At 38.0% G+C, this 22011-nt stretch overlaps 4 protein-coding genes across 4 annotated transcripts; all 4 read left to right on the forward strand.

Moving 5' to 3' along the window:
• Positions 1 to 540: 540 nt before the first annotated feature.
• Positions 541 to 7047, forward strand: LOC106180394 (D-aspartate oxidase). The gene is made up of 11 exons (XM_013564372.3): positions 541 to 1025; positions 1187 to 1385; positions 1844 to 1958; positions 2712 to 2791; positions 3474 to 3539; positions 3757 to 3811; positions 4282 to 4383; positions 4842 to 4906; positions 5314 to 5431; positions 5894 to 5992; positions 6283 to 7047. Exons 2-11 carry the CDS (start codon positions 1195 to 1197, stop codon positions 6403 to 6405), a joined length of 1014 nt encoding a protein of 337 aa, XP_013419826.2. The 5' UTR covers positions 541 to 1025; positions 1187 to 1194; the 3' UTR covers positions 6406 to 7047.
• A 223-nt stretch (positions 7048 to 7270) lies between these two features.
• Positions 7271 to 11384, forward strand: LOC106180389 (core alpha-(1,3)-fucosyltransferase). Its single transcript, XM_013564367.2, has 2 exons — positions 7271 to 7820; positions 10076 to 11384. The coding sequence occupies exons 1-2, from the start codon at positions 7697 to 7699 to the stop codon at positions 11149 to 11151; spliced, it is 1200 nt and encodes a 399-aa protein (XP_013419821.2). The 5' UTR covers positions 7271 to 7696; the 3' UTR covers positions 11152 to 11384.
• Positions 11385 to 13111: 1727 nt separating this feature from the next.
• Positions 13112 to 16665, forward strand: LOC106180391 (alpha-(1,3)-fucosyltransferase 7-like). The gene is made up of 3 exons (XM_013564369.2): positions 13112 to 13423; positions 14711 to 14847; positions 15536 to 16665. The coding sequence occupies exons 2-3, from the start codon at positions 14724 to 14726 to the stop codon at positions 16609 to 16611; spliced, it is 1200 nt and encodes a 399-aa protein (XP_013419823.2). The 5' UTR covers positions 13112 to 13423; positions 14711 to 14723; the 3' UTR covers positions 16612 to 16665.
• Positions 16666 to 18913: 2248 nt separating this feature from the next.
• Positions 18914 to 21096, forward strand: LOC106180367 (alpha-(1,3)-fucosyltransferase 7-like). Its single transcript, XM_013564336.2, has 2 exons — positions 18914 to 19049; positions 20003 to 21096. Exons 1-2 carry the CDS (start codon positions 18914 to 18916, stop codon positions 21094 to 21096), a joined length of 1230 nt encoding a protein of 409 aa, XP_013419790.2.
• The last annotated feature ends 915 nt before the right edge of the window (positions 21097 to 22011 follow it).

Below are 22011 nucleotides of genomic sequence, written 5' to 3' on the forward strand. Positions count from 1 at the left end.
TTTAAGTAATTTAGTTGCGTTATGTGGTCTATAACACGTCCGCGTAATCTGTTTGTCCTGTCTACTGGCATCGTTTACATCTACTACACCCGATGGCTGATCTGACACGGCTTTGGTAGGTTGAGCCCATTATGCATTAAATTTTATAAAACGGAATCCAATGAGCTAAGAAGTGGCTCATGTTTTAGTGCGACTCAATTTTAGCATGATACTCGTGGACCGTTCAGATTTAGAAGAGCCGAGTGCTAGTAAGGCTGCGACCTAAATATGGCGGGCCTACATGAAAGGAAGACCGCTTAATCCTGTAATGGTCTCTTCACCTCTCACACGCCTCCCCACGCATCGTCCTTGCAGGGGCACAGTAATTAAATCTCGGCTCAATGCAACCGGTCGAGGGACAACGCGTGGGGAGGCGTGTGAGAGGCGGAGAGACCATTACAGGATTAAGCGGTCTTTATTTCATGTAGGTCTGTCATATTTAGGTACCGGCCCCACTAGCACTTGGCTCTTCTCAATCTGAATGGTCCCTTATTCTGTGTTTTGCCGTGAAGCAAGCAAAGTGAAGTGGACGGCAATGGTGGGTTAAGTCACGTACTGGTACACATGTACGCCAATATGTCACCAAAATATTGTATTTCCTTTTCATGGGACTCTAACATGCCATTTTTCCGAAGACACTTATATTTAGCAACGTTCTTCCATGTGATCGCGGTTTCCCCGTTCTGAGAATATAAAAGGAGTCAGAATCGTGTTCCAAGTCCTGCCCCACCTGTGCAAATGCATCGATTGAAGATTCAGTGATGATTACATGTAGTTCTGACCTAATTCCACAACACGCAGGCAGACATGTACAGGTCTTAGCAGATTTCGAGAAATATCGGTAAAAGAGACTTGTTACCGTCGGACAAGGCCAAACCAAAACAAAACAGGCCCAACCCCAGGTCCCCACGTGTTCAGCGTACACGCTGCGGTGACGCCAGTGCAGTGGTGGTGCAATAAAACGGAATACGCGGTCACGATTCAAAGTAAGTATACGTATGCTAGCATGAAATTTGTATGCCTTAGCGCTCTTATTTACGGTCTGTGATATGTAGCACTAAGCCGACTACTATTTGTGCATCATGAAAGATACGTCCCTGTACATATGGCTGTACTACAGGATTTTTTTTATTTCTCTTTGTAACAGCAAACCCAATGGTGAAGATTGCTGTAGTTGGAGCTGGCATACTAGGCCTCTCCTCGGCCGTGCAGATTCAGGCAGCTGTTCCCAACGCCAGGGTAACTGTGATAGCAGACAAATTTGCCAAGAATACCACCAGTGATGGAGCAGCTGGCGTGTTTAGACCCACCCTGGACCTAATAAAAGCAGACCCAGAACTTGTCAGGTAGCTTTCCTGTGCAGGAGAGGCAATGTTGCCTCAGTTTTCAGCCTTACACCTGGTTAAGGTTACCGTGAACATGTAAGGCTGAAAACGGAGGCAAGAGGCAATGTAGCTACTATATACTATAGCTGCTTTCAAGCACTTGTCAGGTATTAATTAAAATTAAGTTGATCTAAACAGATTCGATCAATATTGTTTTCATATGTTTTATTGAGTATTTTACAACTTTTAGTCCCTGTGCTCTTAATCTTAAAACATAAAACTTCATTTTTAAAAGAAAACTTGTTTTAATGATTTTTTAAAGATGAAATATTGTAAAATGAAATTAACAAGGTAACTTTAAATTCAGTTTGATTGGATTTCAGTTTAATTAATTTGATTGTTTTAATATCTTTAAGAATAGTTAAACTGGTATAATTTTAATACAAACTATCACACGATGTTGTTATTTTTTGTTCCAGACAGTGGAGTCAAGATGGATGGGATTTTTATAGCTCGGTTGCTAAGTCTTCAGACTCCGCAGAGGCTGGGATACATCTGATATCAGGGTTCCAAGTCTTCAATCAACCAAGAGAGGTAGAGAGTGACATGGCTTTTGTCATATTTTTGTTTGCTTTCTTGTGTATGGATAATGCAAGTCTGTAGCCAGCAATTGTGTGTGTGTGTGTGTGTGTGTGTGTGTGTGTGTGTGTGTTTGTTGGGGGAGAAGGCAAAAGTGAACCTTTTTACTGTGAAACCTTTATTGTGCTAATAGAACCTGATCAAATTTTGATTCAGAGAGGACCTTTTGTTGTCCAAAAAGATGATTGTATTTCTTTCTAAATCCTCCCCACAAACCTCCCCTGCCTATACAGACCTGTAAGTTTTTCAGCATACAGCTGATGTTAATAGAATGGTGTGTTTTTATTTAAGTCAAATAAATACATAAATTTATCAGCTGATTCAATTCAGCAGTTATTATTATGGATAATAAATGTTGTCCATGTTGTGGCCTTATGTATGATTAACAAGGTCATATGTGTGCCTCATCTTGAGGTTTAGATGTGACTTTTTTTATCAAACTATAGCTGAAGTACCACTTTATATTTGTGGTAGATATTTGATATTCACTGAATTTGAATTCAACATTCCACATTAGTAATTTACATGTTATTACTTAATTTATAATTATTAAAATTGTATAATATTCCTTTGCCTGTTCTTTTCGGAAACATGTTTACATATAAAAATATGAATATAAAAACTATCAAAGTGATTACAGAGAGCCATGTTATCTTAAAAAAGTTGTTGATAAAAATGACAGATGCCCAGAATTTCATGTTTTTTCAGAGGCCAATATACCATGACATAGTGTACCATTTCCGAGATATGACTCCTCAGGAACTGCAGCATATTCCAGGAAATTTCAGGTAATCACTGTCATATCTATATTCTTACTAGCGATGGAGAAACATCAAGTATCATAGGCCCCATTCAGAATAGGGGACTTACTAGTCCGAGGGTCAAATATGGCTGACCTACTTGAATACTTCCTCACAGGGAATCTATTCAGTGTCTATTAGCGGATTAGAGGGCAAGCTTTGTATTGGGTCGCCATATTTGGTTCCCTATTCTGAATGGGGTCTTAGTTACAAAACAAAGGATAATGGCTCTATCATTTCAACCGAGACAAATTACCAATTTTTCAGAAAAATAAATTTGAAATGATTATCAACACATTTTTATGTTGCATTTTGGTGCTTTTACTTTAAGAATGGAAGTCTGCTTTTCAATTGTGCTGCTGCCACTCAATAGCAATGTTGCAATTTTAGGAATTTATTCGGTAAAAAACACATAAATTGTAAAATTCACAATTTTCCCAGTTGAAATGATCGAGCGATTACTGTACTGTCATATTCTACAACTATGGTCATCTTTGAAACAAGTTTATGAATAGCACATCATGTAGTATAACTAAGCTTGGTAAGATTCATACAATCATGGTAACATGCATTGTGCATGTAGTACTGTGAATATTGTCTTGTATTCATTTAAAGCTTAAAAATATGTGGTCACACCTTTATTTTTGTTATTTTAATTGTGCACATGTAGGTACGGCTGGTTCTGCACTACACTGTGTATAGAGAGCAGGTGGTTTCTACCTTGGCTTATGAGAAAGTAAGTTAATCAAGAAAATATGTTTAATGCATTGGCTCTTGAAACAAGATTAATTGTTTGTTAAATGATTTTGCAGTTTATTCACCCTTCTCTTTTAAAAAAGACATAAAAGATTAATGAAGTGAATCAGAATTTGTATTTTTTACAGTTTTCGTCAGTTGTTTAGTAATCTGAATTTATTACTGAAATTGATATTTAATTCAGACATATTTTGTAGATTTCGGTTGAATGGTGGACAAGTTGAGCACAGAACACTGCACAGTTTAGCAGAGGTATCATCAGTTGCTGTTTTTTGTAACCTGTCAATAATCCCAACTTAACTTCTTGAAATTGAAACAAAATACTTTTAGGCTTATTTCAGTGTTTATGTATAAACATATGTTTTTATAGTATTACCTGATTAGGTGAAAGTCAAATGCAAATACAGTATATGCTTTTAAAAGGATGAAATACTATGCTTCTTGCATGTTTTACTGCGGCAATTTATATTGATGTAGGAAATGCTGTTTATCACAGGAAAATGGCAGCATTGCTTTTAAAAATAAGTTTTTGGCAGGAAAATCGTTGCTTGAAATTTAGTATACTGTTGAAAGTAAAAAAAATGGGGATAAATATGTTAAAGTTGACATCAGATATTTTAAAAAGGAATAGTATTTAACTTTCATGTAATATTTCCCTTCTTATATATTTTATTTATAAATTGGAAGTTACCCACTTGAATATGTATGATTTTTTTTTACAGTTAGCAGACACGTATGATCTGGTGGTCAACTGTAGTGGACTGAGGGCAAAGACGTTAGTTAATGACCACAAGATGTACCCAGCAAGAGGACAGATGCTAAGAGTAAGTGTCTGTCTATGTATGACTTTGGTTGGGTAATACTGGATTCAGATCAAATTAAATTGTATTCATTTAAAATATGCATCCCAGACTAACGACAAGAGACATCTGAAATGCTAAATTTTAACTAATCATGGCATGATGGGATGGTTATTTGTGAAAATAACACATATTTTGCTATAATTGTTTTTGTGATTACAATTGTAGTACAAAAGTTCGGTAATATTACATAAATACTGATTTCCAGTTTTTAAAAAACCTATATGTTGCTTTTGATTACATTGATATTTATGCATAAAATGTTGTTTGTGACTGTGTGTGTGTGTGTGTGTGTGTGTGTGTTTGAGAGAGAGAGAGAGAGAGAGAGAGAGAGAGAGAGAGACCAATATTGAAATAATATGATTCATTTGTTCATTTGTCTGATGCCAAAAATGCATCTATGCGAGTACTTGTAATTTCAGGTTGAGGCCCCATGGCAGACACATTTTATCTATGATCTTGACTCAGGTCCTTATATTATACCCTGGTAAGTGATGAAGCTTGTTGCTGAACTGAAAGGAAGTGACAGTGATTATTAAAATTACAAGTGTCTACCAGTCATGCTTACATATTTTAATTACATTAAAATGTTAATAAACTGTCAGTCTTTTAATGGGCTATCAGTCAGCCTTTCTGCAAATTTATGAATAATTTATATATTTGGACTGATTATCAGTTAAGCTGTTCCCAAACCAATAAGTACATTAATTCATGTCTGAGGGACTTTGCAGACTCGGCAAGACATCAAGATGTTACAACCTTAATTATGTATGTTTGACTCTACTGGTAAGATTTTTTGTATGCATCCCTTTTCAAAAACAATTGCATTTTGACATTTCGTTTCATATGAAAAATTCAATGTCCATTCAAATTTATCCAGACTTTTATTTGCAGTGCAGGCAATGTGGTTGTTGGTGGACAACGTCAAGTCGGAAACTTCAATCCAGAGAAAGATCCAAAAGATACCCAGAATCTGTGGGAATGGGGAACTCAGTTATCCCCAAGCCTAAAGGTATCTTAATATAAGCAAGATCTTGATATAAGCCATATACTAAAAAAAATCTGGGAAAATCATTATTTTGAACAATTATAAAATAACCATATGAGCCAAGGTAAATATTTTAACCAAATATTAATGGGCAATTCAACCACCTTTTTTGTATACACTGAAGATTTAGTTTTTCAATTTCATTTCATACATAGTGTTTCAATTTCATGTCTCTGAACTCTTTTGGTAGAGTATATAATTTCAGCAGTGGCGTGATTGACTTTATAACAGAAATAGCAAACCTACCAATATTCAAATATTGTGCTGTGTGCCTTGTATTAGTATATGTAACTACATGTAAGAATGGGCAATTAAAATCAGTAAAAGTGTATACTTGCCCGCTTCTGTCTAACATGCCCACTTCTGTGATTCTTCTCTCTGAAACTAATCATGCTCTGATATGACTGAAAAATCATTGCCTTCCAGTCAGCCAAGTTGCTGTGGGAGTGGGTGGGGCTACGGCCCCATAGGGACCCCCCTCGTGTAGAAATGGAACTCCTGAAGTTGGGAAGCAGATCGTTAAGGGTAATCTGTCTTGTTTATCACCAACATCAAATGGATGATATTATTATTATTATTATTATTATTATTATTATTATTTATAAAAGCAAAATATGGAGGTACTTGTACATATTGCTTATCGATAGTAATGAGCTAATTTAAAATGAATCAATTTGTTTTAAAGTTTAACCATACCAAAAGACTGTATACTTTCATGGAAGAGCATAAAAGCCAACAAGTTGTGTAAAAACAGACAGTAAGACAAACATATTTTAATAAAAAGACCCTTTTATATTACACTTTTATTTTTCCAGGTAATCCACAACTATGGTCAGGGTGCCAATGGAATCACCCTGGGGTGGGGATGCTCAAAGCATGCCACGCGCCTGGTACTGGAGGCCCTCTCGCTGGAGAAAACCAAATCTTCAAAACTTTGACCTTGTTGCAATATGCCTCTGCTAGTACCAGTCTACTTTTAATAAGCAGGATGTTGGGGACCTGATATATTTGGTTTGAATTTGGAAGTCCAATACACATGTGTATAAGGGTAAAATATAGTCTGGTCTTCTAAAAAAAAACCCTATTGACTGTAACATTGACAGAGGGTGTTTAAAGTTGGCCAAAGGTGCAAAAATGGACAATTAATTAAACTTGGTCATCTATGACCGCATTCAGATTTACACATTGTACAAGCTAGGTTGGTCCAACTCTACGAGGGATTTTTGCTAAAGTGCAGTCATTGGAATCAGCTTAATTGTCTGACACACTTCCTTGACCAGCTAGGGGGTAATTAACTATTGTGTGCTGATTCCACTGATTGAACTTCAGCGAGAATCACCCTCAGAGTTGGATAGACCCAGTTAGTAGGATGTGGGAATATAAATGCACCCTATCTCTGTCTGATGATGACTTGTGTTGATGATTTATATTCATAAAGTTTTGCGATTTAATTGACAACTTAACTTTTCAAAAATCAAATAAATTTATTGATTAAGGGACAATTACTCTATCAATTATAATAAATGAAACAGAATAATTTCAATAAACACTGTACACACAGCGATGAAGTCTGCCACCTACCGGTATATATTTTTGTTTTGATTAGTCTTGGAAAAAATCACACAAATGGTCCCCTATGGAAATTATAATTTTGAGTAGCTGAATCATAGTTCTAAACCGGACCAAATGGTACCGCCCGCCCCCTAAAATACCAATTTTTTTCGAGGTCCTTCAGCGGGCCCCAAACCCCACGCCGGGGGGGGGGGGGGGGGGGGAGGTCGGTTAAAAAAGGACCCCCCCTTCAAACAATCCTGGATCCGCACTTGACCTTGGTGGATGCTTTGGGTAGATATTGCTTCATAGTAGCATAATTTGATGGGGAAAAAAACCGACACAACTTGCATTTTCATATTTGCAAAATTTCCGGCGTTAGCTAGGACTCGATAAAGAACCAGGATGATGTTAAAAATCTACCTGTATTCTATCTACCTGTATCTACCTGTATTTACATTTACTGTATATGGGTGAGACCTAATTGAATCTTGACATACAGATACTGGGCTACTTGACAAACAGATACTGAGCGTTCGTACATGTTGTATGTCGAATACAGCACGGAAGATCGAGTCTCTGGTTCTACTAGTTAGCTGTGGTTTAATCAATTGATGCAGTAACGTTACCTGAAATTTTATCATTCCCATTTTACTTCCAATCAGCGGAGGTGTTGCAATGAAGGGCATGCGGAAAGCACTTATTGGATTTTGCCTTCTTGCCATAGCCGCCATTGAAATTCGGAATCTCTACGATTCATTTCGTGGTAGTAGGGGTACAGAAAAGCAGAAACATGATTTAGGTACGTTAAGTTTTTATTAGTTTTGTAATGAATTCGTCTTAGTTATGAAGCTAAAGAAATGCATCTTTGAATGTTTTGGAATAAATCTGAATGCATGGAAACATTTTTGCCTCTGTTCTGATAAAATCAGTAGTGAGCCTTTCAAGACAATTTCCTGACACCAAATTGTAGTAGTTATTGTTGCGATTAATATAGACTTTAGAACGGCATGCATAGATGCTCAGGTGAGGGAGGTGTGTTTGAAATTACACCCCAGAAGCCCTCCTGCTACATGTACGTCATCATCTCAAATGAGAAATTTCACCCTGGTGAATTTCTGATGTGGTTTATTATCTAAAAACATTGCAATGTTTATCACTGCATTATCTCATCGGATAAGGAACGAAACCTTGCGTATCTAAGACCGTATTTTGAGGCGTACGTACTGTCATCCTGACAAAAAAAGTTCCATTTTGCTTAATAGGTCTTTACATCCCATTTAAATTGTGCTTCTTCAATGAAAAGGATTTGGGGCTTTTGGGTTTTAAATCACCATATATTTTTACATCGCAAAAATCAGTAAAATATATGGCGAACTTGAATCATTAGAACACACAGTTGCAACACCATTACATCCCCCGATCTCTTATCTTCTCCCGAAGCCTTCACTCTTACTTACTGCCTTTGAGGAAGCAACGGAAGACGAGGTGACAAAAATCATTTCTAGATCTAAGAAGACATCATGCCTCCTTGACCCTACGCCGACAACACTGCTCTCCCAGATTCTCCCTGCAATCATTGGTCTCATAACTCACATTGTAAACATTTGCTTTAAAACCGGGAATTTTCCTGAATTGTTTAAGTCTGCAATTATCCGTCCACTACCGAAAAAGCCTAACCTAAATGCAGAACTCTTGCAAAATTATCGACCTGTATCTAACTTGTCATTTCTGTCTAAAGTGGTAGAGCGTGTGATCGCCACAAGATTGTTCAATCACTTAGATGCAAATAACTTGGTTGAGAAGATGCAGTCGGCATACAAGGTGAACCATAGCACCGAGTCAGCACTCCTTACCGAGTCAATCTCCTGTGCGGTCGACAGTCACTCCGCCGTGTTACTTGTTCTCTTGGACCTATCGGCCGCATTTGACACTGTTGATCATCAGGTACTGCTGTCATTTTTGGAAGATACTGTTGGGATAAAAGATACAGCACTAAATCTTTTCCGTTCTTACCTCACAGGCAGATCACAACAAGTATGCGTGGACGGAGTTCTCTCTGAATTAGCTTAACTTGTCTTTGGTGTTCCACAAGGCAGTGTGTTAGGACCACTCATATTTTGTATTTATACTTTACCGCTTGGTGCAATCCTTCGTTTTCATGAGATTGGTTATCACATTTATGCTGATGACACTCAGCTTTACACATCCTGCAATATTAGAAACCCTGAATCATCAATTACTAAAATAGCCAACTGTATTTCTGATATAAGGGGGTGGATGATCAGAAACAAACTCAAGATCAACGACGAGAAAACTGAATTCCTAGTAATATCTCAACCACACAATAAGAACATTGCCCGCAGTCTTAGCATGTCAATAGGTGCCAGCGTGGTACAAGTCTCATCTCACGCCAAAAATCTGGGAGTTTATTTTGACAGTACATTGTTCATGAACAGGCAAATTTCTAACGTATCTAAAACATGTATGTTCAATATTAGAAACATTGGTTTGATCACCTTCTTCTTAAGGCTTATAAGGCAAGATTAGTATCATACGGTGATAAAGCTTTTAAATTTGCAGCACCAAAAGAATGGAATATTTTACCCATCAGTCTTAGACAAATTGTGGACCCTGGACATTTTAAAAAGGAACTAAAAACCCACTTTTTTAAACAATATTATCTTTAAATTCTTGAAAAAACACTTCTTAAGAAAAACTGTTCTTAGTCATAGTTTTAAATTTCCCCCTTTTTTTTTATCCATTTTATATATCCTAATATTTTTCTATAATCATTTTCCTTTTCTTCATCTTATAACCATTAGCAATATTTTCCTTTTAATTTGAATTTTATAATTTTTGTAAAGTCTACTGAACACATGTTGGATTTTAGACTATAAATATTATTATTATTATTATTATTATTGTGCATGGATAGTTGGTTGGGTCGTTCTTTGATTTGTTAGCTAGTTGCATTGGTGTCCGGTTGGTCGGTCGGACGTTTTGCGTGATTCTTGCTGTTTTTGTTTTATTTTTTCGTTTCATTGTATATTACAGAAGTTTTGGAGCCAAGAGACCAGAGTAGAGTCCTGTCTAACCTCATGCTAGATGTAGAAAACCAAAACCAAGAGACAAACATAGAGAAAGCCTCCAAGCCACAGAAGACAAAAACCGTTTTGTTTTGGAACTGGAACTGGATGCCAGATATTGGTGAACCCCTAGACACCGTTTTGGAACGCTCAAATTGTCCTCATCACCATCTCTGCAAGCTAACAAAAGACAAACGTTTGGTCCATGTGAGCGACGCCTTGATATTCCACAGATCGTTAGGAGAAAATCCCCCACTGGGTCTCCGTCGACCCGAACAGAGATGGATTTGGGTTGAAGGTGAACCCCCCTGTTTTGGTGCCATGCCTGATACTGGGGAACCCTACAACTGGACAATGACTTACAGGCTAGAATCTGATTTCTACGGACCCTACGCCCAAATCTTCCGCCGGGAGAAACCACTGCAGAAAGACTACATGCCAATTGTCAAAGCAAAAACGGGTCTGGTCGCGTGGATGGTGTCAAATTGCCCAACCCCTTCGCGTCGTATGGATTATGTAAAGGAATTACAGAAGTACATTGACATTGACATCTATGGAAGCTGTGGACCGGGAAAAGTCAAATGCCTAAAAGAATCCGGAAAACTTATGGGCTATGAGGAGAAATGTTTGAGAAAATTGGAAAATTATAAATTCTACTTGTCCTTTGAGAACAGTCTTGCAGTTGATTATGTTACAGAAAAGTTCTTTAAGACGGTCAACATTGACGTAGTGGCTGTGGTGCGTTCCGGGGCCAACATGACTCGCCTTGGGTTCCACAAAGATTGGTACATCAACACTGCGGATTTCTCCAGTCCAAAGGAACTTGCTGATTATCTTAAAAAACTAGATGCCAACGACGATTTATACGTGAAATACTTGGAGTGGAAGAACTATTACCATAGTACTATGTCTACAACATTGTGCCATCTATGCGAGCGGCTCCTTTACCGCGATGACCCTCCTAAGACATATACCAAAGATGACATTCGTCGATTTTTCTACACTGGTGCATGTTTTAAACCAAATGATATAGCACGTGATTAATCAGCTTGAGTAGGGTTTTCTTACTTATTAAAGATTGAGTCGAACCTGGTCATCCATCATATACATGTAATAGATCTTACTCGTGATGTGATAACAATTGCATGGGTCCAAACAGTGCTGTTAGGCCAACCTGAATTTACTTCATTTCGATCCAAATATATGTACATTCAGAATATCCAATTGACGCGTTAACGACGATTAGACCCCTTCAATAAAACTTCATCTGAAACGTACCTACTGTCATTAAAATTTCGTCAGTCTTCTCAGGTAGCCATGACAGAATTACTTTATAAGACCATTGTAAAACTCGGGAGTTCTCCGTAGACTTTCTTCTGAACAGCTGCAACCCGATGTTTTTACAACTTATCTATCCGTTCTATTATATAGATTTTTTTTTATATCGTAAATTACTAAATTATTCCAAGAACCACCAACTGATGTACTTGCTAAAGGCACGCTGGTTTCCCCTATATCAGTTGTTACAAATATTTTAATGTTTGTTATTAAAATAATATCTTTTACATTGGTAATATTGCAAAAGCTGAATATAATATAGGCTGGATTAAAAAAAAACTGAGCTCGACTTCGAATTTTCCATATTTACCGCATCTTAAATTAGTATATGTCACAAGGCAGAAAAACACGGAAAAAAAGACAATGTTGTTTGACACACTGAATCTGACAGTTGAGACAACAAATTGTGCATAGTTGTGAAATGTAGTAATACAAGAATTCCGTACTGCAGTGTTAAAGTGGAAACACATGCTTTTGTCAGCTGGCCTTTGGCCTAAAATAATCATATATTGACGTCATTGTTGGACAGACACTGGACATTCAATTTTCATCTTCTTATCTCAAAATATCACATGCTAATACTTTAAAGTATATATACTTCAATTTTTGTGGATTACACGGATGGATATTGGAGAGTGAGAACGGGCATTGGAAAAAGTGAACATCCTTCCTTAAGCCCCAAACCTAGGAGCATATCTAACTACATGTATATCTAAGACAGGTACAGAGCGTGAACATATACAGGCCCGTACCCAGCTATTGGAAATGGGGGATTCTTTCTGAAAATGTGGACCTTTTGTCATGAAGCCTTCGTTTACCTGGATCAAGTTTACCAGAGTGGACATTTTCCCAGCAAAAAGGGAGGTTCTTTCGCTCCCCCCCCCCAATACCCCCCCTCCCAGGACACAGGCCTGATGTATCTTTTGCTTTGTACCATACACATCTCAGCAGTGACCAAGGCTTAAACATGACTACATATAAAACAAAATTCCTACAATCTCTCTCTGCTGTTGTCATTGCCAAGCACTTTTAAAATGTGTCACATTAAAATGTATCACGACATGAAGCAAATATTTTTCTGGAACTTAAAATATCCCAAGATTCGGATCTGAAAGTTTAGACCAATCTTCGGGCTATAGCTATTTTGTGAAACAGGAATGGTAGTCCTGAGAATGCAGGTATAGCGTTTCGAGGGATCGAGGTCCTAGAACATACGTTACTAGGATTTAAAATTTTCTTGTCTTTATGGTCGTTATCTGGCTAGCTGACCGGTTGAATTAAGCCGAGATTGTGCCCGTGCAGGGACGACGCGTGGGGAGGCGTGTGAGAGGTGGAGAGACCATTACAGGATAAGCGGTCTTCCTTTCATGTAGGTCCGCCATATTTAGGTCGCGGCCTTGCTAGCACTAGGCTCTTCTCAGTCTGAATGGTCCCTTAGAAAGCACACAAAGCGTTCAGGCATCGCTAAGAATGCCATGTTCAAAACAGTGGTTGGTCGCTGCAAGGTGGCTTAAACCACCTTCACACTGGACGGTGTCAAAAGGGACACAGAAAGTACGCCGTCCAGTGTTTAGGGGGGCTTAATTTTGGCACTTATAAAAAGATTAATAATTTTGGCCGGGCTAGATTTCAAATTCAACAAAAGTCTACAGAATTTTACAGAATTATATCAATTTATATTCTTCTCAATCATATTTTAAAAAACTATAAAACTCCATATTTCACATCCGTTGCTGCAAACCATCCGTGTGGAGATCATGGACCGAGACCCCCTGTGGTTCAATCAAGGGGTGAAGGTGGCTATTTACATTCGGGCCCCAGAGACCTTCACTGAATAAGGACGGGGGCGGGGGAGGGGGGAGCACAGCTTTACTCACATCTGGGACAGTGTGATAGTGAGCAGTTCTCACCGGACGGCTGCCTCATGATTTCAGTGTGATTGATAAAGTCCCAAGTGTAGAGACGGAAGCTACCACAGGTACAGGTGTCAGCTTGTGTAGAAATTGAACAGTTTAAAATTTCATCATTATAATTAGTTGGGCCTATCTTATAACAGATGTGATGTTGAAAATGTTTCAGACAAATACTTTATTTATGCTGAATACCACGGATTTATCTTGAACCTTGAACATATTAACGTAATTTTGTCCATGCTTGAACTAAAGTGGTACTTGATATGAGTCTAAGAGCGCATTCAGAACAGTGGACTAACGGATCCGCGGATCAAATATGGCCGACCCACTGGAAAGCTTGCTGCGTAATCCCCGCGGGGGATCTATTCAGTGTCTAATCGGGAATTGAGCGACAAGTTTTCTAGTGGGTCGCCATATTTGATATGCGGATCTGTTAGTTTGCTGTTCTGAATGCACTCTTAAACTTTAGACCAATACTCTTCGGGCTATAGCTATTGTGTGAAAGTAGCTTAAGACGTGTGAACTTATACTTATGGCTTTTAAGACGACGTATGATAGACCTGCATATGATGGTGAAAGAATAAGGCGACGGTAATATAAATATTTAATTACATATAGTTAAATGTACAACACTGATTGTAGATATATAACACGGTTTTATAATATGAAGGAAAAGAAACAACTCTCGACACAATTTTCATATTGCAGGATTTCCGGCTTTAGCTAAGATTCAATAAAGAAACAGGTTGATATGAAAAATTAGTTATTCCGGAGAGAACTTGTCCCCTATGTGAATATGAGTCTTTTGAGGACGATTCACTGTCCTTTTTCAACGATAAAGGCATTGTACTTTTAAATTATGCGAGATGTTTTAATAACAATTTTGACCTTTAGGTGATAAAAGCAAGTTTTACTTTTGATTGATAATGAACAGCCAAAACCTGTCGCTGAGTTATAGAATTAAGGAGAAATTTATAAATCTATAAATAAATATAAATAAAATCTCTATATAATGTTTAATGTACATCATTATTAAATGTTAAGCCTCACCTAGTCCCTTATGGAACTACTTTGTTGTTTTTTATCTACTTATATTTACATTTACTGTATATGGGTGAGACTTAAATAATTTATCTTGACTCTTGATATACACATTTTTCATACTGGCTGGGCTCCTTAGCTGAACTGAGTCTGTTAGTACTGCGAGGTGGGAACGCATTCATACATGACCTGCTGTATCCGCTGTATGTCGAATACAGCACAGTACAGTCTCTTGTTCTACTATCTGACTGTGGTTTGATGAATTAACATTACCTGAAAATTTATCATTATTCCCATTTACTTCCGATCAGCCGAGGTGTCGTAATGAATCGCAGGCGGAATGCGCTTATTGGATTTTGCCTTCTTGCCATAGCCGCCATTGAAATTCGGAATCTCTACGATTCATTTCGTGGTAGTAGGGGTACAGAAAAGCAGAAACCTGATTTAGGTACGTAAAGTTCTTATTTGTTTTCTAATAATTTTGCATTAGTCGTGAAGCTGAAGAAATGCGTATTTGAATGTTTTGGAATAAATGAGAATGCATGGAAAATTTTTTCGCCTTTTTTTTCTGATAAAATCAGTAGTAAGGCTTTCAAGACAATTTCCTGAAATCAAATTGTAGTACTTATTGTTGTGATTAGATAGGCTTCGAAAAGGCATTCATAGATGCTTAGGTGAGGGAGGTGTGTTTGAAATCTATATTTCAGTTTTCACACCCTAAAAGCCCTGCTTTTACGTCATCATCTTAAATAAGAAAATTTACCCTGGTGTATTTTTGATGTGTTTTTTTCTTATTCAGTGTAATAATTTTTATTATCTCATCTGATAAGTAGCGACACCTTACGTATCGAAAACCGTTAAGCGTATTTAGAGGCGTATGCAGTATCATCCTGCCCTAAGTTCCATTTTGCTTAATAGGTCTTTACATTCCATTTAAACTGTGCATCTAACTCTTCAGTGAAAAGGTTGGTGAGCTTTTGGGTTTTAAATCCCCTTATATATTTGTTCGTGGATAGTTGGCTGAGTCGTTGTTTGGTTTGTTTGCTAGTTGCATTGGTGTCCGGTTGGCGGGTCGGGCGTTTTGCTTGTTTCTCACTGTTTTTGTTTTATTTTTTTCGTTTCACTGTATATTACAGAGGTTTTGGAGGAAAAAGACCAGAGTAGAGTCCAGCCTAACGTCATGCTAGATGTAGAAAACCAAAATCAAGAGACAAAGATAGAGAAAGTCTCCGAGCCACAGAAGACAAAAACCGTTTTGTTTTGGAACTGGAACTGGACGCCAGATATTGGTGAACCTCTAGACACCGTTTTGGAGCGATCAAAATGTCCTCATCACCACCTCTGCAAGCTAACAAAAGACAAACGTTTGGTCCATAATAGCGACGCCTTGATATTTCACAGATCGTTAGGAGAAAAGCCCCCACTTAGTCTCCGTCGACCAGAACAAAGATGGATTTGGATTGAAGGTGAACCCCCCTGTTTTGGTGCCATGCCTGATACCGGGGAACCCTACAACTGGACAATGACTTACAGGCTAGACTCTGATTTATACGGACCCTACGCCCAAATATTTCGTCGGGAGAAACCGCTGAAGAAAGACTACATGTCAATTGTCAAAGCAAAAACGGGTTTGGTCGCTTGGATGGTGTCTAACTGCCCAACCCCTTCGCGTCGTATGGATTATGTGCGGGAATTACAAAAGTACATTGACATTGATATCTATGGAAGCTGTGGACCGGGAAAAGTCAAATGCCCGAAAGAACCCGGAAAGATTATGGGCTACGAAGAGCAATGTTTGAGAAAATTGGAAAGTTATAAATTCTACTTGTCCTTTGAGAACAGTCTTGCAGTTGATTATGTTACAGAAAAGTTCTTTAAGACGGTCAACATTGACGTAGTGGCTGTGGTGCGTTCCGGGGCCAACATGACTCGCCTTGGGTTCCACAAAGATTGGTACATTAACACTGCGGATTTCTCCAGTCCAAAGGAACTTGCTGATTATCTTAAAAAACTAGATGCCAACGACGCGTTATACGTGAAATACTTGGAGTGGAAAAACTATTATTATAGTGCTATGTCTACAACACTGTGCAATCTTTGTGAGCGGCTCCTTTACCACGACGACCCTCCTAAGACATATACCAAAGATGACATTCGTCAATTTTTCTACACTGATGCATGTTTTAAACCAAATGACATAGTACGTGATTAATCAGCATGGAGAAGGTTTTTCCTATATTACTTAATAAAGATTGAGTCGAACCTGGCCATCCATTGTATACACGTAGTAGATCTTACTCGTAGTGTGATAACATTTGGGTTCAAACATTGATGTTAGGCCATGCAACCTAAATTAATTTCATTTCAATACAAATACATGTACATTCAAAATGTCCGATTTAGGGCGAACTGGGCCCGGATAAAAACGGTTAAAAATCGCCTTAACGACGATTAGTCCCCTTGAACAAATCTTCATCTGAAACGTACCTAGTGTTGTTAAAATTTCGTCAGTCTTCTCAGGTAGCCATGACAGAATTATTTTATTAGACCCTTGTAAAACTCGGGAGTTCTCCGTAGAGTTTTTCCGTACAGCTGCAACACGATGTTTGTACAATTAATCTATGCGTAATATTATATATTTTTTATATTGTAAATTACTAAATTATTCAAACAACCATTAACTGATGTACTTGCTAAAGGCAATTACGTTGGTTTCCCCTGCATCACTTGTTACAAATATTAATAATATTTTTACATTGGCAATATCGTAAAAGCTCAATATAATATCAGGTGGATTAAAAACACTGCGATCGACTTCGAATTTCCATGCTTCATAATATACATTTACCGCATCTTAAACTAGAAAAGCACTCCGAGAGCCAAGGCAGCGATTTTTGCTTATTATTGATTATTGATTGACTGATTATTTATCCAGATCACAACCAAAAACTAATCATCTGTTCCTTGGCCCACTTCCTGAAAATTTCATCAGAATCGGTCCATAACTTTTTGAGATATGTTGATGACAAACAAACAAACAAACAGACAAACAGGGGTGAAAACATAACCTCCTTTGCGGAGGATAATAGCATATATTAAAAGGCAAAATTAGGAAGAAACAGAATTTTAGTTGACACACTGAATCTGACAGTTGAGACAACGAATTATGCATAGTTGTGAAATGCGGTAATACAAGAATTCTGTTCTTCAGTGATGCATTTGTCAGCTGTCCTTTGGCCTTAAATAATCACATATTGACATCATTGTTAGAAACGTATTCCTTTGACAAACACTGGACATTCAATTCTCATCTTCTTATCTGAAATTTTCACATTTATTAAAATACTTAAAAATATAGTTACTTCAATCTGTGTGGATTGCACGAGTGGATAGTGGAAAGTGAAAATCTGTTTTTATCCCCGGAACACGAGCATCTAAAACCAATGAATGGACATTGGAAAGTGAACATTCTACCTTAATCCCAAAGCCTACGAGCGTATCTTAGCGCTATGTATATCTAAGACGGAAACAGAGCATGAACATGTATCTTATGCAGGCCCGTAGCCAGCAGATTCAAAAGGGGGGGTTCTTTTTCTGAAAAAGTGGACCTTTTACAATGAAACTTATGTGTACCTAGATAAAATTTTACCCAAAATGGACCTTTTCCTGACAAAAGGGGCGGTTCTTTCGAACCCCCCTGGCTACGGGCCTGTTATGCTTTGTACCATACACATCCCAGCATTGGAGCTGTTTTTCTGATCTACATTAGGAAAAGATGTCCCAACTGACTTTCTTTCTCGTCCTTCGTTTGATGTGTATGCCTTAACTTTTTTGGTCGTTTATTTACTCTATCATAGATTTTGTCACGTCCAAAATGAAATAAGCCTCACAATCAATGTTTATGAGTATAAATGAAAGGAATGAAAGATCAGGAATCGCAATGACCGTTCAGTGGTCAGCACGTAAAATATTTTTTACTCTCAAACGGGGCCGTGTTAGGGTATTTTCGCCAGATACAGTAAATCTGACAATAGCAGCTACAAGTGATTTCATACCAGCCTTCAATTGTTTTTTTCTAAATTCTTGAACCAATCCGTATTTGGAGGCAATTATAGAACACATATTTTGCCTTTTTTTTTAAAGATGCAGTTCGTGTCGCAGTTTTTGCAGAATGCGTCTGTTGAAAACGGATTCAAACATTCTATGTTGTGTCAGTCAGCCTTTCACATCTTCGACTCCTGTCCATCCTTCTTAAAAGGTCAACAGTGATCATCTGATTTATTATCAGTACATGCAGACCTTGCATTACTGTAGTTTGAAAAAAGGAAAGAACGACGGATCCCCATATAATGATAAAAAAGACGCTGGTAATATAAATATTTCATTTGTGTTTAATATAAGTCCCTGGAATTAGTAATATGCCTATAAGGGCGTTAAATTAATATTAATATGGCATTTTGTATCTATTTCTATCCAACTCCCAATATTTACTACAGCTAAGCTGAGCGGCTAAAATGAAGAAAAGGCACCGGGCACTAATCGGATTTTTCCTTCTTGTCATAGCCGCCATTGAAATACGGAATCTCTACGATTCATTGCGTGTTAGTAGTAGTAGTAGTGGTACAGAGGAAAAAGCGAAAGATGATCTAGGTAAGGTATTCCTTTGCATTCTAGCGATTTCTTATCAGTGAAGAGGCATGGGAAAACACTTAAGCTGGAGAATAAGCCGTATAATGTTTTGGAATAAATTTGATTTCATGGACATATTTTAAAATCAAATTAATGTTCTTTATTGTACAAAATCTGTAGACCTGTAGCAATCGCCTCCTAGGGATCTTCATCCACACCACTACCACCTGCCTCGCTTAACTAGTACATTGGGTAAAACTTTCTTAAGGCTGCGTCCTTTGTGCAGCCATGAAACTGGCATCGTTGTGGTCGTAGAAAGGAGGCACAAACATTCAGTTATATGGGTTGTTTTTCAGAAATCAAAATTAGTTATCTGTGTTTATTATCCGCCCGATGAAATAATATTTCTGTGCATGTTACCTCTTTGGTGAACGGGTCTGCAGAATCTTTTGTTAAAATAGTTTCCGTCTAAGATATTTGAGAAAAATAACGTAGACCACTTTAGCTGTACATGTTAATACAGGACACTACATTAAGTTAATGGAAAGTAAAACAAAAAATAACTGATTGGTTTATTTTTTATTATTAATTCAAAATAATTTGATAAAAGCTAAGAATAGAATTGCATATTAATGAAATTTGCCATTGTGTGGGCAATTTATGGAGGCGAACTTTGGATTTGTTTGCTTGTCGTTTTTGTTTTATTACCAAAGAGGTTATGTTTCCATCTCTGTTTGTTTGTTTGTTTGTTTGTTTGTTTCTTTGTTTGTATCTTTGCTCGTCACCAGCCTAACACAAAAAGTTGTGAAATTTTCATGATAGGTCTGAAATGGGCTAACTCCAAAGTGATTTGATGTTGATGATGATCCATTGATTAATTAATGGTGATAATTATTAGTAAACTCTTTGTCTTGGAGGAGCTCCGCACACTCTGGGCGATTTTCTACTTTTGTTTGTTTCGTTGTATATTACAGAAGCCTTGGAGCAAAGGGACCAGCATAGGGTTCAGCCCAAACCCTTGCTGAATGAAGAAGATCAAAATAAACAGTCAAACAATAAGGAAGCACGGTCAAACCCAGAGAAAACCAATCTGCAACTGAAGAGGAAAACCGTTTTACTTTGGAACTGGGAATGGTTACCAGATATTGGTGAACCTCTAGACACCGTTTTGGAACGCTCAAATTGTCCTCATCATCATCTCTGCAAGCTAACAAAAGACAAACGTTTGGTCAACATTAGCGACGCTTTGATTTTTCACAGGTCGTTAGGGCCAAATCCCCCACTGGCTTTCCGTCGACCAGAACAGAGATGGATTTGGGCTGAAGGTGAACCCCCCTGTTTTGGTCCCATGCCTGATACTGGGGAACCCTACAACTGGACATTGACCTACAGGCTAGAATCTGATTTATACGGACCCTACTCCCAAATCTATCGTCGGGAGAAACCGTTGCAGAAAGACTACATGTCAATTGTTAAAGCAAAAACGGGCTTGGTCGCCTGGATGGTGTCCCATTGCCCAACCCCTTCGCGTCGTATGGATTATGTGAAGGAATTACAGAAGTACATTGACATTGACATCTATGGGCGCTGTGGACCAGGAAAAGTCAAATGCTTGAAAGAACCCGGAAAGATTATGGGCTATGAGGAGCAATGTTTGAGAAAATTGGAAAATTATAAATTCTACTTGTCCTTTGAGAACAGTCTTGCAGTTGATTATGTTACAGAAAAGTTCTTTAAGACGGTCAACATTGACGTAGTGGCTGTGGTGCGTTCCGGGGCCAACATGACTCGCCTTGGATTCCACAAAGATTGGTACATCAACACTGCGGATTTCTCCAGTCCAAAGGAACTTGCTGATTATCTTAAAAAACTAGATGCCAACGACGATTTATACGTGAAATACTTGGAGTGGAAAAACTATTACTATAGTGCTATGTCTACAACATTGTGCCGTCTTTGTGAGCGGCTCCTTTACCACGACGACCCTCCTAAGACATATACCAAAGATGACATTCGTCGATTTTTCTACACTGGCAATTGCTTTAAACCAAATGACATTGTGCGATAAAAATCCAACTGGAGTAGATATGTCCCACTTAAAGATCGAACGAATCCGTTCAATTACATTGTAAGGGGTATTGCTTGTCTGCCGACACTCGGTTTTATGCAGTGCTGTAATGGAAGCCTGAATAAATTTTATTTCCTTCTAAATGCGTGTACATAGTTTGGTCTAGAGTGAAGCGCGCCCGGTTTAAGAATGGGCTCAACACAATAAGTAAGCACACATAAAACCAAACATTAGGAATTATATAAATGTATTATGTTGTGAGGACCAATACATATTTAGTTTTATATTGAAAGAAATTAAACAACATGAGATGACACGAACGGACAGGACATTGCAATTATTTTTCATTAAGAATTATGACTTTTTGTTTTTGCAGAGCAGTTGGTGAAAATATCCAGTATCACAGGTGCCTGTAAAATTCCGAGCTCACCGCACAGTTTTCCTGTGCAACAGCTGCAACCCGATGTTTTTTTTTCTACTGGTTTTAAGAATTAATGAGACATGACTAATTGTTCTGCTGGAGGGCTTTTCATTAGATTTAACTTTGTTTTTATCTTTAGGTGAATCAGTTCAGTTTTGTGTTCTTAAAGGCGCCGCAGCGCGTGTAATGTACCCGAGGTGCATAACCGAGTCGATTCGTCCATCTGTCGTACCCGAATTTGAGAGCCCCGTACAACGCATGCGCGCTTGGATTACCCAATTTGGTGTGTATAACATTATAAAACCTCAGTAATAGTCTGAAAAGAACTGTAAGTGAAAAGGCAGAATAGGGTTCAAGACCATGAACATTAAAGGTGTCCCCCCCCCCTTTTGACACAGAGGCCAGTCCCAGAAGCATTCGTCTAAGATTTTGTCTAGCAGTTGTATTGAGCTAAACCTGTCTGATTACTTTAATTAAACCATCATGATTACTTT

This window comes from Lingula anatina, chromosome 4 (genome assembly GCF_051362555.1).
Source record: "Lingula anatina isolate TDL-2025a chromosome 4, LinAna3.0, whole genome shotgun sequence".
NCBI lineage: Eukaryota > Metazoa > Brachiopoda > Lingulata > Lingulida > Lingulidae > Lingula > Lingula anatina.